The sequence below is a fragment of the Centroberyx gerrardi genome, chromosome 14, assembly GCF_048128805.1.
Source record: "Centroberyx gerrardi isolate f3 chromosome 14, fCenGer3.hap1.cur.20231027, whole genome shotgun sequence".
In the NCBI taxonomy this organism is placed as follows: Eukaryota; Metazoa; Chordata; class Actinopteri; order Beryciformes; family Berycidae; genus Centroberyx; species Centroberyx gerrardi.
This window is the reverse complement of record NC_136010.1, coordinates 10782477-10801785: the sequence shown is the minus strand read 5'-3', so window position 1 is coordinate 10801785 and position 19309 is coordinate 10782477. Positions and strand designations below refer to the sequence as shown.

Sequence of the window (19309 nt, the reverse complement as noted above, 5' to 3'; positions counted from 1 at the left end):
CCATTACCCTCTACAGATCAGCTCCGGCCCCGGCCACAGCCTCGCCACGCAGACACAAACACATTGATCCAACATCTGAACAGCAAACAGCAAGAACAGACACAAGAAAGTCCCAGATTCACAGTCACACAATCAATAGGGAAGGAGGTAGGGAAGTCTTCAAAGGAAATGCAAGGGGAAGGGGGGGGGGGGTCATTATGTCATCACAGACTACTAGAGGATTTTACTAATGAATGACCAGCTTAAATAGGTTACTAAAGACTATTGCTATGTTTTGGGGGGTTGTTTTTTGATGCATGAGGATGAAGAACACAGAATGAATAGCTACTAAATAAATTCCCTCCTGCTCTTGTCATTAAAGGCAAATGTTTACAAACCTACATAATGTGCCAAGTAAAAAAAATAGAAAAATAGTAAAAAAAAATAAAAAAATTGATTGAATCCTCTTTGAACATCATTAGGATGCGCGTTTAAAAAGAGTTCTGAAACTGCCCGGGAAATGACATGCGGCCATGAAAGGGTACAACAAGGCAATCATTTGGTGGCCGGGGCTGGAGACCCCAGTTGTCCGCAAGCATCCTCCAAAACCTGCTGAAAATAGACTTCCTCAGCTGCTCTACCGCCACATTAGCCCAAGTTGACGGCCACAGCGAGCCGCCGAGCCGCCACCCCCTCCACGCACTCCCCCTGTGGAGAAGAGGCCTGACTCCACGCTGCACAGCTTTGTTCTGCCTCTATGATCCTGTTACAAGGCAGAACGACCACCTTTATTTATCTAACTCCTCCTGCACCGGTCCGAGGCAGCGCAGGAGCACCAGGCCGCCTCTCCCCCTATACCCCCTCTAAAAGTCCAAACCCTTACCCTTCTCCGTTTTATTTACACAACCTGACCTGTCCCCGAGGTTTTACCCCTAACTGAGAGAGAGGAGGGTGGGGAGAGAAACAAGGGATGGAGGAAGGGGTTAGAAGAGAACGGGAAGATGCAAGAACAAGATGTAGGGGTGTAGAGCATGGAGGCATGCAAGGCCGTGAGAGGAAATTCAAAACTAACGTAGCTGCTGTGTTTCCCTTCTCCCTCTTCTTCCCTCTTCCCCGCCCCCCACTGCCTCCTCTGTGGACCGTGGCCAGGCGTCCATGCCCCGGGTGCGCTCGCTGGAGCACGGGACCCTGTAAGAATGGAGCCCATTCAACAGCCTGCCTCCAGATGCTCGCCAAAACACTCCTTCGGGCTACACCAGGGAGCAGGAGAGGGGAGCGAGCAGGAAAGAGAGATAGGAATCTGATAGCCTATCATTAACAGCCCAAATAAATCGAAGGAAAAATGGCAGGCTGAACCGCTGACCTCGGTTGTGATGTTTATAGGTGATATCCTTATTGTTTTGTCTCCTATGGCATTTCAAAGCGCTGTTGTGCCTCGCCACAGAATGTGTTTGTTGTTGGAGATGAAGTGTCTAATGTGGAGCGTCCACCATGACTCACAGATACAGCCCTAAAACCACAAGAGGGAAATGATCCACAGAGCACTGCATGGGAGTTTCTCTTGAATTACACCTAATATCTTACCTTATTTAGTAATGACCCTCATGCTACATGGTACCTTCTTCCTCTTTCCACTGAGATGTGGTAGAAGACCTGGAACAAAAAGGAAAGAGAAACTTCATGGTCTTTAATTGAGAAACCAGGATACAGCCCAAAGACATGTTGGGGAAATACTGAAATACTCTTTGTTTCTGTCTGGCTGTGTGAACCATCTGAGACGGAGATCTGCAACGGAGCATTGGTGCAGAAAATGAACAGCAACGTATTGGATCATGTAGAAAATACCACTAAACACACCAGGAAAGTGATGTACTGATGTTGTACCAAAGATCTCCCTGGTACCTGGCTTTTACGTAATGCGTTGTGAAGGCGTACACGTGTGTGTAAAGGAAGGAGCAGATTGATGCAATATTAATGTATCAATCAACACCAAGTTATCAGCCAGCAGCAGAGAGAACAGCATGCCAGGTCCTGTGAGGGTGACCCTCAGCTATACGATCCCTGGACTGAACGGCCTGTCTTCTCCTAGTGAGAATATATATCAAATATAGACTCTCATTTATGCCCCTCCTCCCCAGGGACATTACAGAGGAGAATGGTGAGTGTGAGGTGTGAGGAGCGTGTGTGTGTGGGAGAAAGAGAGAGAGAGAGAGTGAGAGAAAGAGAGAGAGAGAGAGAGAAAGAGAGGCCAGGTGGATGCGTGGGTGGCAAGGAATGAAATGAGTGTTTCTCAAAACTTTTCCAAGGATGTTGCCATATTCCTATAAACGGTGCATGTTACTACACCATCCACACATGCTCACAGACAGACAGTAACAGACAAAAAATGTTGTTTTTTTTAAATCACTGCCTTTATCTCATTATGACAGCCATCTAGGAGTCCATTTGAATCACATACCACAGTCTGTACTGAGTAAGTCTATAGGCCTTTCAGGATACTGAAAGGTGACAGGCTCCTGAGCACAACAGAGCAGACTGCTGTACTGCTATCGACTCCACTGAGCTGTAGGCAACACTGACACCTAGTGGTCATGGACAGGAACCACGCTACACTTAGTGACAAGCCCCTTGAAAATGTACGGTAACTTTCTTGTATATTAATCAACTACAGCCGTGGCCCAGCCATGCTACGAGTCCGTTTTCACGACATTTTAGACCCACCCACTGTGTGCGTTGTTTACCAGGCTCTTGGCTGTTTAACACACCAACAGGCCTCATGGAGGAGGCTTGACGAGATTCAAAGTGGAATCAACCGTTGAAACTTCAAACTTCCAAAGTGAAAGTTCGACTAAGACAAAATTAAAAGATTTAGGTTGTGCTTCTACTTGAAACAAACAATCAGACCTTCTTGACATGGGATTGGTTTCCTGCTTCCCACCGGTGTACCAGGTGTCTTCACATGCTGAACTCTACTCTACTCTAACATTGAAGATGCTTTCATTTCACCATAATACCATAAACTCCCTGACTGGGGTAGGCTACTCAAAAAATCTGGAAAATATAGCCTAGCTGCTAGCGTTAGTAGGCTAACGAACAGGTTACCGCAGAATGGCAAAGAGGGCACCGAGTTCCCCGATTGCCCCTCAAGGCATTATGGGTATTAGAGTGTTATTAACGTACCACAACACAACAGAAGTTCAACTGGCTGTTCTTCAAACCTCAACATATCAACGTGTAGTTATAGATATCTTTAATATTATTAAAGACATTTAATATTATTAAAGATTATAGATATCTTTAATATTGCGCTTCTGACCAACCTGTAGAATTTCAAGTGAATCGGCTCTGCAACAATATATATATTATACTATTTTGTCCATTTTCTCACAGCCTCAACCTCATCTTCCACATCAGCTGAGCCAACAAAGCTGCTAGCATCACCAATACCAAAAATCAAGAACCAGACATAGGCTGTGGGTGGAAAATTATATAAAGCTAAAATTCTCCCACGAAACATTACCTTAAGGCTTTATGTGCCTTGGTAAATAATGAAGGCAGAGTTATTTATATGAGAATTAAACTCAAACATTTGATGCTTAACGTTTTCTTTTGATTTGAATGTGAACTTGTAACCAAAAATCGAAAAAAAAGTCAGCTGATGCCAGGCTGGAGAGGTTCTCACTGAGAGATTTGGAGATCTCAGGAGATACAACACTGAAAAATGTCTGTGAGCCACTGATCTACTTTCAGATAAGTAAAAAGTGTCAAGTTACTAACCTACATTACAAGCTTCTTACCTAACCAGGTTCGACCACATATTTGCTGCTCACTTACCTTGTGCATGCATGCACATAGACACACACAGGCGATGATGGTGGTGTATAAGGGACTAAGAGGCAACCACATGGGAAATGGGACTGTGGGGGAGAAGAAGAAGAAGAAGAAGAAGAAGCGGCCTGAACAACAGCAGGAGTCGGCCATCTCTGTCGTTGTCGTCACCAGCTCCTCAGGTGGAGACTGAGTTTGGTTTCCTCAGACATCTGGGCCTGCTCAAGGCTCAATTACCTCTGTGTGGGTGTGTGTTGCACCGTACAGCAGAACGTCAGGTGATGGACACCAGGCTTGACCTCACATGACCTCTGACATCACAGGCCCAGCCCACACGTCAGAGCTAGGAGTCTAGGAGGAGTTACAATGCAGTTAATCAATAAAGCAACCAGTCAATATAGCAATTAAGAAGACTGAAATTTTAAACAATCTTAAAGACTTGGATGTCAATCACTATCTCTTTCTGTATTTAATTTCAACAGCAAAATGTCAGCTTTAGTGTTCTCAAATTCATACACAATGCATGGATTGGAAACTGCATCTTATCATTGCACTTGAATTGAATCTCAAGGCATATTAAAGGAGTGAACAATGCAGTTTAGGAATTGTTTTGATCCTCGATGCTGTTTATTGACGTCAGATATCAGATGACGCCTCTGCACACCTGCTACTGTCTTAGTTAGTGGCAGTGGGCTCCGACCTTTGACCTGCGTGGAGAGCATATTCCTCACTCTGGTCCGGATCGCTTCAACCACGGTCCAGACCGCAGTAATGAGGGAGAAGGTCATCAGCTGTGGGAGGTGACCTGTCTGCCACACCGGGACACCTGCTGTCTTTATAAAGTGACAGAGATGATCGTTTTTTTTGCAGTATAGTTCATTCCCAAGGTATCTTCCAGGTGTTCTCCTTCGCTTCTCTAATTTTACACTTCATGTGCTCTACAGAGGCGAGCAGAGCGCTTCATTCGACAAGTGTCAAAGCTCCCCAAGGTACGTTTGTTCATTCAGACCTAGACTTTACCCTTTCTTTAGAGATACAATGTGTTTTTTTAGCTAATTTAGTAACAGTTCAATGTGTTTGTGTTCTGACTAGGTGACCGCAGGATGTCCCTCCCTGTGTGGTGGCTGCTGGTCTTGTTGCTCTGTCCCGGCAGTATGCAGATGGTTGTGGATAAAACCAGACAGGCAAGGTACCTGTTGACTCTCATATTCTTTTCTTATTGGATGCCATATTTGCAATACTGGCAATTAGAACAGCATCAGTGTCAAGTTTGGCAGCAATTTTTGATTTTATTTGCAGTTTGTTAGTGTTTGTTTTGGTCACATTTTAGTCCTTTAATCCATTTTTAATTTCCATTATTATCTATTTGTGGGCAAAATCTCTGGGCATTTAACTCCTCTATTTTGCATCTATTTCAGTCAAAACTTTTGTTTCTTTTTGGACACACCCATAGTGACCGGAATATACCTGCTAAAAATGTACAAATAATTTTCAGAAAATATCACGAGGGAAGGATGTGCATGATGAGTGTGAGAACTGGGATTGAATGAAAGGGAGGGAAAACATGAAAGGCTCAATATGATTTAACGTAAAAGAACAAGTTTAGTCTTTGTAAAGTCACATTTTTGCTGACAAAAATCCAAAATAATTTCAGTCTCGTCAAGTCCATTGCCTTTAGTTTTCATCTGAAAAATATGTATGTTATCATATATTTACAAGGAAAATTTACAAGTAAGCTTTTTGTTTGTTAAAATGCTTGGTTTACAGTGACATAACCCTAACCACTTCCATTTGATGTAAATTAATGACATTCACTCTTCGACCCCGTTTCTCTCAGATGGCTTACATATGAGATGGAAAAAGGGCAGGACATCGTCAAAAACTTCAAACGGCACTCAGATGGAACATTTACCAGCGACTTCACCCACTACCTGGATAAGATCAAGGCTAAAGACTTTGTGGAGTGGCTGGCCAGCACCAAGCGAGTGGGGTGAGTTGAAAAGAAGGATTCACTACAAAGCTGCTTCTGCAAAGGAAACAGCCTCAGTATAATACAAGGGATGATGTGATGGGACCATAGAGGGGGACACAGAAAATGATGTGTTTTACTGTAGATTGCAGACAAGTTCATCTATGGAAACTGAAAATTGATCCTCTCCAATTCTGTCAAATAGTTCCTACAGTGAAGTTGTTTTCTAATGGGACAAATATTCCCACTTAGGTTATCAATAGTCGAAAATCTGTAATTTTTTTTAACAAATGAAAAAATGATCACATGGACAAATATGTGCTTAACTTTAATGTTTTGCAATGGGATGCATCTTAGTGTTTTGACTTGAACTCCTTATGTTTGACCTGCAGATGTGATGAAGACCTGCTCCAAATGGGAGAAGTATAAGACAGCACAGAAAACATAGATGCCTCATCAGTCCGTTACATCATCCGGCATCATAAAAGAAGAGGATTTCTTAGTAGCAAAATAGAAAACAGTAATCCATTAGTTTATTATTATGATGTATTCTCAGATCGAAGCTATATTTTGCTATTTCCACAATAAATGTGTGCAAGTGATGCAAAATAATCAAAATATTCAAGCCCCTATCTAATCTTGCTTGTTATTTGTCAAGATTATTTCAAGATGGCAAGGCTCAGAAATTCATATACAGGCTTGCTTTTTTTAACATTTCAAATATCTTTGATTTTTCATGCTCAAACCTTTATACACCTTTTTTTTACACAGTATGCAGGCTTGGTTTTGGCAGCTTCTTTTTATTTTCCAAGTGACATGCATATAAAAGAAGATGCGTGATGAAGAAAATTACCTGAAATAATAAATTAGGGCTTTTTGTCTTTTCTGAATTCTCAACAAAGAGACCATCTTCACTTTTATTCACATTCATGCCTTTGATGTTTTGATGCACACAAATGTCAAATGTTATATTTTCAGATATTTCATATTTTAGAATAAAATCCTGCAAAGTGAGAATGTTTGTGTATTGCATTTGAGATTGATGATAGGTACTCTGAATGCTATTCAAATGTTCATGTTATAAATATATATATCATGTGCCCTTTTGCTGACTGTTGAGTGAGCATGATCATCATATCACAAAATAGGATTAGGTAAGATCTGGTGATTCTGTACTCTGATAAATAAATGCCCACATTTCATACATGGAGCTGACCAGTAGTGGGTGCTGTTGTTTAGTAAATGAAAGAAATGAAAAGCAGGCAGCCAACACAGCTCAGCACAGGCATGCTGATTTGGGAAACCAAAAAAAACCACAAAAACCCACCCAAAACCCAGTGTGTGGGTGTAAAGGCATCTGTTTTGCTTCCTTCTGCAATGAAAACCGTATACATACTAATAGCACGCACTGTGATAACACAAATTTACATTATTGCACAATAAGGTTATGCAATGAGGCATGCAGAAAACACACAAGAACTAATAGAGTTTTAAGATTTTGGAAAACAGGAGGAGACTGGTGGAGAGTAGGTGGGTGGAGAGGAGCAGTGTGTGTGTGTGTGTGTGTGTGTGTGTGTGTGTTGGGGGGGCAGGTATGTGTGTGCCTCATTTCTCATTGAGAAATGTGAACTGCATGAGGTGCAGCTGTGGTGGGGTGGGGGTGGGGGGGCTCTTGGCTGCTGGCCATTGATGTGATGGAGAGCTCCCTCTCTGGGCTCCGTCCTCCCCGCACAGTCTGGCTCTCCGGGGACAGAGGGAGGCCGGAGGAGGAGGAGGAGGAGGAGGTGGGGGGGGGGGGGGGGGGGGGAGCACCAGCACAGCACAAACACAACCCTCTGATCCTAGTCAGGGGTTTAAATGGGATCAGATAGTAGGAAAACCCCTTTTGCTGCTGACAAAGTCGCAGCCTGCCTGACATTTGCCAGCAGGATGGAGGAAGAAGATATAAGAATAGAATAGAGTATCATGGAGGAAATGAACAATATAGGGCTGACATATTGTATGGAAACTGATGAAGCAAAGTCTTTGTAAGTGATGTATAAGCTATTGGTAATAAAAAAAAGGATAATTGTTAGTATCACTGACACAGCAAATGTGCATGAAAAACGAAGTGTAGGTTAAACAAAGCTCCCCTCTTAAATAGCTAATTGTTGTAAGAAAAAAACATGTTGTGACACCTTTAATCAGTATAATTACCCACAGAGAAACCACATGCTATGTGGCAGAATACCTCAGAGGGAGAGGAGAGAGGTGGGGTGGGGTGGGGTGGGGTGGGGAGAGAGAGAGGAGAGGAGAGGGGAGGGGAGGGGAGGAGAGGAGAGGGGAAGACAGGGGAGGAGAGGAGAGGGGAGGAGAGGGGAGTGTAGGTGTGGCTGTCTACGAATTAGGTCGAGCTGTGTAAGGCTCTCCTCCGCACACTAAACACATTTGCACGGCTGGGTTTAGTCCAGCGCTGTTCTCCTCCTAAACTGCCCCAGGGAGCCAGTTTGTCCGGGCCGCTCCTCCTCGCGCCATCAGCACCGAGGACAGCTCCGCACCGCCGCGCGCAGCACGGGCTGCCACCGGAGCGGCGCCCTCAAATGTCGTCGCGAGCCTGGTTTTTTAGGGTGAAATTTGGACGCATTTCTATATGATTCTCCGTTATTTTGGGGTGATTTTTTTTTGTGCGCGGCAGCCGGTCTCCCCTTGCTGTGCATGGGCGCGAGCTGATGTAGGCACTGGGCCAAACTGGGAGTGTGCTGCTGACTCAGCCTCGACTGCTGCATTAATTTATCTGCACTGCAGTGCTCCACCGCTCCCTTCTTCTCCTCCTCCTCCCCCCCCCCCCCCCTCCCTTTCTCACTCCCTCTCCCCTCTCCACCTCACCGCACTCTCACACAGCCATCCTGGGAAGAGAGGCGAGGAGGAGAGATGGTCAATAGGCGATAAGGACCTGGTTCCCAAACGCGTAATTGTGTGGATGAATAGATAACATAGAGAGAGAGAGAAAGAGAAAAAAATCATGCAAAAAATCCTGGGAGACGGAGGAAAGGCGGGGGATGAGAGAGAGAGAGAGATGCTGGGAGAGGAAAGCGGTCCATGTGACTTGGAAGAGAGAGCCAGGGAGAGAAAATTCTGTGGTGTGAAAAAAAGGGAAAGGGAGGAGAGAAGGGAAGAGATGGGAAGGGAGGGGCTCCGTGGAGAATGTACCATCTATTCACAGAGTATCTGTGCACTGTGTGTGTGTGTGTGTGTGTGTGTGTGTGGACAGCAGGAGAGGACAACTCCATACATCATTTACATACAATTCCATCTACTCTCCAAAAAGGGTTTTCTCCTCCTCCTCCTCCTCCTGCTTCTTGAATCACACACAGATCAATATCCTCCAGCGTGGCGAGCTCGGCCCTATTCACATGAGGTTATGGGGTGATGATTGTAATATCATACCCCTGGGCTATTTACTCTATGGTGGACCACAGACAAGAGCATCACGGCACAGATGGACTGGGTCATACAATGGGGCTGTAGTCCATCTTCCGCCTGTGAGGGGGATGTTAACATGGGGCTTTTAACAAATTCAATACATCCATTACATTTGAAAGGCTGCCTTTCAGCAGGACTCTGTTACCACAGCGCCACTCAGCTCCATTTCATAGGATGTGCTGTAATCCACTTGCATCCTCAGACAGCACCACAAAAGTAAAATAATCCACACAAAATGGTGACAGACCACTATTTAAAGTGGCAACAATGAATCTGAAATGTGTGTGAAGGACAGTAGAACAGAAAATCTAGAGGCATTGGCATCAATCTGAACCAAATCTGTTGTAAAAAGAGCAATAAAGGTCTTCTGTATTCTCAAAACTGAACATTTTGTTAAGAAACCAACACACAAGGTGTAACTGGAAGGCTGCTTTATTGGTAATAAAAAGGTTCGTGCTCAAATGAAGACAATCTTTCATATGTTCTTACTAAGAGTCCAAGTGGTTGTGCAACACACCATCATATTGTACTGTATATCCTCTTTTATCACGGTGTCAAATGATAACAACAGTTTGAAAAGCACTTTTTAATTTTTCAGCGAAAAGAAAAAACGCCCATAATAAACCATGCTAAAAAAGAATGAGTCCTATAATCAAATATTGATACAAAAATAAATTTCAGATGGAAAGAACAGAAATATAGAAGGCAAGCTGCTTTTTCACAAGCCAAGTGGGTGACACACATAGCACTAAGAACAGGACATTTTTGAGTTAGCTGTTTTTCTGTTAACATCACACACACACTGTTGAATATCAAGATGAAGTGGGGTGTCTGGATGATCCTCCGGCAGTATTTCTGACTTGACGTCCCTGATTAATGTTGTGCTCCATATTATCACCCCCAAACCCCCACCCTCCACAGTTTGGAAACATTTTTTTTTTTTTTTTTTTTTGAAAGTGTGGCATCGTCGTCCAAATTCGCAGAAAAAGCAGAAAAAAGGCACATGCCATTGAGTGGAACAACACTAGAAACAAACCGTTCAACAAAAGAAACGTGAGGATGAGAAGCAAGAAGTTTGTCGTATGCGTGTTGAACTGTAACGGCACTGATGTGTGTGGGTATGAGGGGGGAAAAGGCCCTGGGGTTCGGAGCCGTCTTCAGCGTGGACGAGGCAGTCAGTCACACCAGCTGACTCCCTCTAGGAACAGATCACTGGTTCAGTTGGCGGGCAGTGAGGAGAGTCAGTTGTCTGTGTCCTTGTGTGTGTCTGTGTCCGTGACTGTGGGTGTGTGCTGTATATTCAGTGCAGGTGAGAGATATGACAGTAAGTGAGAAATGTGCTGGTAACAATTTCCTTTCATCATGATCAGGCTACAATCCATGGCAAGCAGCTCCAGTAACATCGCACATGAGCTATTCCCCAACATAGAAGGGTGCTGGACCAACCAGTTTTAGACATCCACTGAACGTGTTGCACATAAATCAAATGTGACAAACAGTGTTCTTCTGTTTAATGTATATACATATAGACATATATGTATACATGTATATATCTTTTGTATTATATAATATCTATATTTCATTCAATTTCCGTCAACAAAGTGAAAAGTGTCTCAAAAAATCCAAAAGGTAACAAATGTGACAAAGGGCATAGCTGGAAGCCATTCTATATTATTGTTATTATTCATTTTTTGATTATTAGTAGTAACTTTTTAAAATTCCGTATTTACAAAAAAACACAACAAAGCATGCCGATAAAATAAAAGAATATAATACAGTATTTATAGTTTCTCTCAAAAAGTTCATTCTTTTTCAGCGATTGTGCCATTTACATCATAGCCTGCACTGTACATATATTTGTTTTTTGTGTTTTTTTTTTCCAAGTGTGAATGTATCATTCTAAAACATTACATCCAAGATGAACATGGGTAAATTGGATGGCGTTATTCACTCCTCCTGTGGTTCTCATTGGGAATGTATTTGGTTTCAGTGTGCAGCAGCCAAACTGATTCGGAGACCTCATATTGTAAACAGACCTCAGGTATTGTTACAGACAGGGGGTTCTGGTACAGGCAGTGTTAAACACACCAAATGGCATTAGTGGTGTGACTGTGGATGCCAGATATATGTCCGGCCATCCATTTGTAAATAGGACCATCACTCCTGTGTAGAAAAGAAACGGCAGATATACCTAAGGAGGCAGTTGTGTCTCGTCTACCACTTGACAAAGCCTCGTTTTTCATGAAAAAGACCCACAAAGCTTATTGTACAACGTAGCTGCGTCGATGTGAGGCCTACTGATGTTCTATCTTGACAAGTGTAGCGGTTCTACCTCCGTCTCTGGCAGGTTCTTCTGAAGCGGGTGACAGCATTTGAAAGCCTGCAAAGTGTGAAAAGATGGTGCGAGCCTGGGTCCAACACCACACAGTGTTTAAGAGGTCCCACAAAAGCACAATGATACACTGACAAACATGGGACTTTCAGCACTCCGACTCAGACCACAGCACTATTCTCTTCCCCTGCTCCTCTGGTTCTCTCGGTTTCTCTCTGGTTCTCATGGCAGTCAGTCTAAAACCCTGAAGGGAGGGGCTCTACCTCTTTATTGGTCCATGTGTACTGTATTATTTATCATCCACCCACCTCCCTGAAATATCAAACTCAGTCCATTTTGTTCTACAGTCCAAAACCACAAGCCCTTCATGGCCATCCACCTACCATACATACATGCTGGGCGCGACAAGGCATGTCCTTGTGATATTCTCTGCTAAGTCTGCTGTTTCAGATGGTCAGCGTCACACTCTCACTGATCAAAGCCTTTTCTGAGAATGATTGCATCACAAGGACATCAGAGAAGGACTTCATGACTTCTTTTTTCTAAAGCTGGCAACTCAAAGTGTCTGAAAAAGGCTATAAGAGACACAACTCAGTGCGAAATCCTAATGGGGAACTGACAGAGGACAAAAGAGGAACTGTAATGAAAGGAATCAGTGAAAGTAACGTCTAATGTACCTACCTAGAAAGTGGATTTCAATCAGCTCTTTCAAGCTCCCCCCCCCCCTCCCAAAAAAAAACACAAAAACAAAAGCAAAAACCCTACTGCTGTCCTTTCCCCAGGAACTAAAGCATTAGAGGGGAATATCTATTGACACTTGAGCACACCAAGCCCTCGCTGGTGCCAGATATGGATTCCTTGGCGTGAAACTTCACCTGCTCTCATTGCTGTAACAGGGACCACAGGTAAGGAAAATGACTGTTGGATGCATGTAAGTAAACAAAGAGATGTAAGCCCCAGATTTGGTTCAGGACTAGTGAAATGGCGCTCCAAATCTGTGCATCCTCGACGTGAGGATAGTCTGGTTCCTAATACCCCTCACTCCTACTATACTCTTAACATTCAGAGCAGCAAAAAAAACCTTTCTAGTTTGTGTTGTTGCACGCTCCGACTGAGCATTTGCCTCTGAGTGCTTACATCCTTCATTCACCTGTAACTCTGATGATGGGCTGGATTAAAAGATCTGCCAGTTGAAAAGCAAAACTGGTGAAGGGCAGGATCATCCCACTATCATTCCCCAATATTCTATATAGATCATTTTCCATAATCTTCATTTTCCAGTTATAGTTCTCATAATTTCCCCAGTGGACAGCCTCAAACTAGTCAAGCCACTGCAGTGGTCTGAGAATTAGTGTCTTGTGGACTATGATTACTCATGCATGATTCCTGATCAAAACATGCCTTCATGCAAGTCATTTCTATGCATTGAACGAGCACAATAATTATTATTTATCTGGAACTCGGTCTGAGCAAGTCCCCTTCAGCCCAAGTCAAAACAATGACTAATGACCCCCTACCCGGTCAGTGTGAAAGCCCATGTAGAAAATGTCTTTTTCAATGTCAGTATAACAAAGAGGAGATGAAAAGACTAGTGACATGGGCTAAATGTTATCTTTTTTTGCTGCTCAAATAATGTAAAGATGCAAGTATACTCAGCACAAACAAAAACACTTTGTCTACTGTTCTGGGTTTTCCCCCTCCCTCGCTAGTGTTTCCTTCCTAGCTAAACTTGCTTGGTTGATTATTGTTTTCTCCTTGATAAAGATGGTAAACTCAATGTTACAGAGCCTCCCTTAGACTGCTAACACAGTTCTAGTGGGATCTGTGCGATCCAATCCCGTAGAGGAGGACCTTTGCTGCGGGGGTCCACGCTTGGTGGTGGCAGGAATTTTGCAACTCTCCAATCATTTAGCAGAGATTTCTGTCCCTTGGCAGTTGGTCCCCAAAGAAATGTGTGTCATTGGCCAGCACACTATAAGTCATTATTTCCTGTGGTTGTTCCTCATTTCTAAGAACTTGGTCACTATGCAGCAAAGTTCCATGGTAAACTGATTGTGTTTGGTTCGGTTGTCTTTGACGACATAAGAAACCATGTTGCCTCAGATGTATTTGAGTCTGTAAACATTTTTTTTGTGTGTTTTTTGTTGTTTTTTTACTTGCAAATGATCACTTTTTGTACATTTGTTGGGGTTTGGGCTCAGAGTCTCTTCTCACTATGTCTTATTGGATTACAGTCATTGAACCCTAACACTTGGATTCCCGCTCATCTTTTTGGTTTCTGTCCTTCTCTTTCCTGCCCCCCTTCTCCTCGTTCTCCTCCTGCTTCTCCTTGTCAGGTTTGGTCACGCTGTCGTAAGAGGGGAGAGAGGCCGTGGACGGCGTGCTCTCTTTCTTCTCTTGGTTGGTCCCGCCGTTCTCAAGCTTATTGTTGGTGAAAGTTTGCCGCTTGAAGATGATGCCGCGTCTGATGAGGTGGGCGCGGTAGGCGTTCTGGATGATCCTGGCGGAGACGTCCTCCTGTCTGCGGCGGAGGGTGGTGGTGATCGGCTCGTAAGACACCTTGGAGGGGTTGGCTGCCACAAAACGTTCCTCCATCTGCTGCCTCAGCATGTCCAACTCGCCGCTGTCACCCAGCACACGCTTGGTGAAGGCAAACAGGATGTCCAGGCAGTGAATGCGATCGCCGCTCACCATGGGCATATCCATAGCAATTAGCTCAATAGTGTTGGGCTTTGGCACACGCAGCGGATGCTCCAGTGTGTCCGCAAAGTCAGACAGCTTGGCAAAGGTAATGAACTGGGAGGCGGTGGGGTCAAACTTCTCCCAGATCTCATAGAAGGTCTCAAAGTCGTCCTCACTGAGCGGGTCGGCGCTTTCCTCCGTGGCCACGCTGAAGTTCTCCAGGATGATGGCGATGTACATGTTGACCACAATGAGGAAAGAAATGATGATGTACATGACAAAGAAGAAGATGCCCACTGACGGGTTGCCGCAGTCGCCCTTCACCGTCGTGCCGGGGTTCTCCAACAGCGGGTTGCAGTCTGGCGGGTAGTTGAGGATGGGCAGCAGCAAGCCGTCCCAGCCTGCCGACGTGGTGATCATGAACAGGCAGATCATGCTGTTACCAAAGGTCTCAAAGTTGTACATGTCGTCTATGCCTGCTCCGTGTTTTACGTAGCCAAAGTTAGACATGCCAAAGATGGAGAAGATGAACATGACCAGGAAGAGCAGCAGGCCAATGTTGAACAGGGCTGGCAGTGACATCATCAGGGCGAAGAGTAAAGTCCGGATGCCCTTAGCTCCTTTGATCAGACGGAGGATACGGCCGATACGAGCCAACCTGATCACCCTGAACAGGGTCGGGGACACAAAGTACTTCTCAATGATGTCAGCCAGGAACATACCTGGAGATTGGAAAAGAAAAGAAATGTAAAGAAAAGAAGAGAATTGAGAAGCAGAGATGATAAAAGAAAAGGAGAAGAGAATACAGTCAGCAATTATGCTTTAACCACATATTTTGACCACCTTGACTGTGTTTGAGTCTGTGTGAACATCTTAATCTACAGTCTGCATTGAGACTTTGGTGAAATAAATGGATTATCTGTCTAAGTCTCAATCAAGATCAAACTGACCTACAAGAAAAACCTCAATGAATTATAAAAAAATGTACTGCTCCCTGTCTCCCTCCTCTCTCACTCACCCACGATAGACAGGATCACCACGACCACGTCAAAGATGTTCCAGCCGTTGGTGAAGTAGTAGTGGCGAAGGGCAAAGAGCTTGAGCACGAACTCTGTGGTGAAGACCACGATAAAGATGAAGTTGACCCAGTAGAGGACATTCTCCGTCTCATCCGACTGATCGTCAGTTTCCACCATCATGGTCACCATGTTGAGGCAGATGAGGATCATGATGGAGATGTCAAAGACCTGCTGCGTCACAAAGTCAAACACCATGCCCTGGATCTTGTTCTAAGAGGGGAGAAGACACAATGGCGATGAAATCAAGATTAATCCGGAGCTACAGACGTGGAGAATTTGACGATTGAGGTTTCAGTCAAAACGCATCACTTCTAAATCCTAACGATTCAATATGAGAAAGTGATACCTGTGGTCTAGGAATCGGTTTTTGTGGCTTTTTGGAACCCAGTTTTTTCATGGCATTGTAGTACTTCTTCTGTTCCTCTGTCATGAAGATATCCTGACCCCCAAAGTAAAGGGATACACACAGATTTGGTTACAATCATATTCCAACACATTTTGAACGGAAACTACTTTGCAGCATGCAAAAAAAAAAGGGGTGAGGAGGCAGAAAGGGTCTTATCTTTTTCTTCTGCTGGTTGAAGTTGTCAATGATCACACCAATGAAGAGGTTGAGGGTGAAGAAGGAACCAAAGATGATGAAAATGACAAAGTAGATGTACATGTAGATGTTGTCCTCATAGATGGGCTGGTCTTCCACCTGGGAGAGACGCACAGTGTGGAAGGTACTGTTATATATTGTATTAGGACAACTGAAGACCTGCTTCTTTACATGGTAATACATTCAACATTCAATTATTTATGACACTGTCTGACATACAGATAAATGAGCATTACAATACATATTGAGGACAGAAGGAATATATACCTGTCTGGAATCTACGGCCGCGTACATAATGTCCATCCAGCCTTTGAATGTAGCCTTTCAAAACAGAAACACGGTTAAATACATAGTGAGAACCCAAAACAGACAATACCAAGAAAATGATAAATTATGGAAATCCTCAAAGAATACTCAAACTCAAACCGAAACTGATGTGTGTCCTGTGGTAGAGCTTGTGCATGGAAAGAAACAAGTAGATGAAGAAAAGGGTGCGGGAAAAAAAACAACACAATCATAAAAAAAATATACACAGCGCACGCAAAACGGCCTCAGAGCACTGTGGAAGCAAATGGAGGGACAAGTGAGAATAAAACATCTGGTGAAGCACAGAAAGCGAAAAAAACAAAAAACTGAGAGAAGTGCACAGGAAAATGAGAAAGAGCAACCAAGTTAACAGGTGAGTTAAAAAAAAAAAAAAGAATCAGAGAGAGTGGAGAGAAGGAGGGGAACTCTCACCACTTGCAGCAGGGCCAGGTAGCCGGCGCCCACATTGTCAAAGTTGATCTTGACGTTCTTCCACCTGACCTCAGTAAAGTTTTGGTGAATGAGGGCCATGCACTGGGTCTTGTTGTTGACCACGTCCACGTCAAAGTACGCCTCTGACGTCTCGTTAAAACAGTAGTAGTACTTGCCCGCAAACAGGTTGACCCCCATGATACTGAAAATCAGCCAAAAGATGAGGCAAACCAGCAACACATTCATAATGGAAGGGATGGCACCCACCAAGGCGTTGACTACCACCTAGACCAGACCAGGGAAGACAGGATATGACAGTGTGAGAACCTGGAAACAAACACAGCGCGTTCAACCCCTCTGACGAGACACTGCATACTGCTATGGCATTACACTTGCTATTGGAAATGCTATTGAACCTATTTCTACAGGTGACGCTCAGGAAAAGAGTGGCATTTCAATCCTATTATCATTTTTCGTGGCCGTACCGACTAGAAAACAAGCACTGCACGCCACTGTGATGTGCATACTGAAGTGTGGAGGATTAGGAGGAAGGAGAGCTGTATCAGTCCCATTCTAATTAGAGCAGCACTGATGTGACTCTGAGACGCTCTTTGATCTGATGAAGCATGCGGCTAGAATCGCCTAAGGGATGCTCGAGCACACGCACACGGACACACACACACACACAGGCAAACAGACACACACACACACACACACACTCAGACACGTGCACGCGTACCACTTCCCTGTGGTTTTATAAAGCTTACAATGTCATAAAATAATTTAATTACAAGTGTTTGCCATACCACTATGCAGTGTCCACTCTAACCACCCAACCCTCTTAGACAATCAATATTCTTAGGCTTACCGACCCTTTTCCATAACTAGCCCAAATCAAACAATATTAACACTACAGCAGTTTAAACAATCACCTACAGTAAATTTCCCACCACCACCCCAAAAGTCTAGGCCTTTCTAGCAATCCAATCCAATTTCCCATAGATTCATCATAGCCAGTAATAAGCTCAGCGCATAGTGGACCGCTCACTACCGGTGTTAGGCAGGCCGACCAGCAGCTCTCAGGCAGACAGCTGAGCATGCATGTCTTTTGCAGACTCGTTTGTGGAGCCATATTCCCTCCTCATTACAGACAGACAGACAGGGAGGAGCTCTAGAGCAGGATTCTCTCAGCGTGTGCATGACCTTCACAGGTTGATTCATGTTAACATGGAGAACTAAACTCACTTGTGGTGTGTGGAAGGCACAGTGTTAAAAGATTCTAACTAGCCAAATGTGAATTATTAAAGGAAAATGGCTTTGGGGTTGATGAATTTGCAGACAATTGAAAATGATGTCTTTCGAACATAGATTATTACGTCAAAAACACACAAATCATAGTTCACAGTGTGCTGAACCTCCCACTTCCCCTGACAGGACGCTGCACCCGCTGAGAGAATGACTGTTTGCTCTATCTGAGGTGCAATTGAACCGCTTTCAAAGATTCATAGTGTTTGAAAAAGAATTGGGCCATGCTGTATGGAAAGCATTCTCAAAAAGAGGGAAAATGGCTTTCAAAAGTGCATAATGTGCATCGGCAATTAGATAGTACATGCGTGTTACATGGCATTGTGCAATCTCAAGAACCGCTCAAATCAATAAATAAATAGATAGAGAAATGTGTGGATAGAGAGATAATGGCTAAAGAGATAATGGATAAAACATTACTTGCTTGCGGGTCTGACAAGCCGTTCTGGCATTTATATGGGTTGTATCGGTTCTGTATCTGACAAATATCTACAGCACAATATGGCTGGTGCTGAGACCAAAGCCTATGAGGCTAGAACAACAAGTTATTGGCGTTATTGGTCTGTAGCTCCTACTGTATGTGTTGGCTTGATCCTAGTGAAGATGGGTCATTGAAAAACTTGGGGTTCAGAGATTATATCCAAAGGCCCCATGATGACTAACGCCTTCAATGGCTGTACTACACTGGCAAAGTAAAAGGACAAATCATTGTCATTTCAAAAGCTTTGGATGCAATTAAAAGCTAGAAGAAGCTGGTTAGGTAAAAAGGGATATACTGAAACTGGGGTAAGGATGGCTAGTGGTTGTGTCATTCCTGTACGATGCATTGCTCAAAAAGTAGGAATGGGATTACAAAGCAGCATAAGAGAAAGAGAGAGCAAAGTACATAGTCAGAACAGCCCATGATCATTGCATGTTAAGCAGTGCAATGTGTCCAATTGAAGCTGCACTGCTCGCTTGGCGCTGTTGAGTTGCATTGGCCTCTGCGAACCATCGTGCCATAAAACTCAATCAGCGGGGATGTAAAAGTTCTCAGCATTCTAACTCTCCAGAATCTCTTTCATATGGTGTCATCTCTCCATTCATGTACTTCCCTATTCATTTATTTATTGCTTTGACCTCAAATTTCCATTTTCAGTTCAAACAAAATGGCAACTCAATTGATGAACATAGACATTGTAGTATAAATTGGTACAGCAGGATCAAATTCCTCTGTTTGTTTCACTTGCTTTACTGGGCCACCCTCACCTCTCTTACCACATGCACCCAATGAATGTGGTCATTCATAGGGGCATTGGCATTTCACTAATACACTCTGATAAAACAAATGTGCC

The 19309-nt window shown here is 43.8% G+C and overlaps 2 protein-coding genes across 12 annotated transcripts in view; one reads left to right on the top strand and one right to left on the bottom strand.

Annotated features, from left to right (window-relative positions):
• The first annotated feature begins 4911 nt into the window (after positions 1-4911).
• On the top strand, positions 4912-6376 carry LOC144542282 (glucagon-2-like). The gene is made up of 3 exons (XM_078288009.1): positions 4912-4996; positions 5645-5797; positions 6169-6376. The coding sequence occupies exons 1-3, from the start codon at positions 4962-4964 to the stop codon at positions 6203-6205; spliced, it is 225 nt and encodes a 74-aa protein (XP_078144135.1). The 5' UTR covers positions 4912-4961; the 3' UTR covers positions 6206-6376.
• A 7337-nt stretch (positions 6377-13713) lies between these two features.
• Positions 13714-19309, bottom strand: part of scn8aa (sodium channel, voltage gated, type VIII, alpha subunit a) — a 37391-nt gene continuing 31795 nt past the window's right edge. For all 11 annotated transcript variants that reach the window (XM_071919849.2, XM_071919851.2, XM_071919853.2 and 8 more), the window contains 6 exons: positions 16671-16955; positions 16200-16253; positions 15894-16031; positions 15678-15782; positions 15271-15541; positions 13714-14974 (listed from right to left, as the gene is read on the bottom strand). In XM_071919849.2, the coding sequence (XP_071775950.1) occupies positions 13815-14974; positions 15271-15541; positions 15678-15782; positions 15894-16031; positions 16200-16253; positions 16671-16955 (2013 nt within the window). In that variant the 3' untranslated portion in view covers positions 13714-13814. The remainder of the gene's footprint in view (positions 14975-15270; positions 15542-15677; positions 15783-15893; positions 16032-16199; positions 16254-16670; positions 16956-19309) is intronic.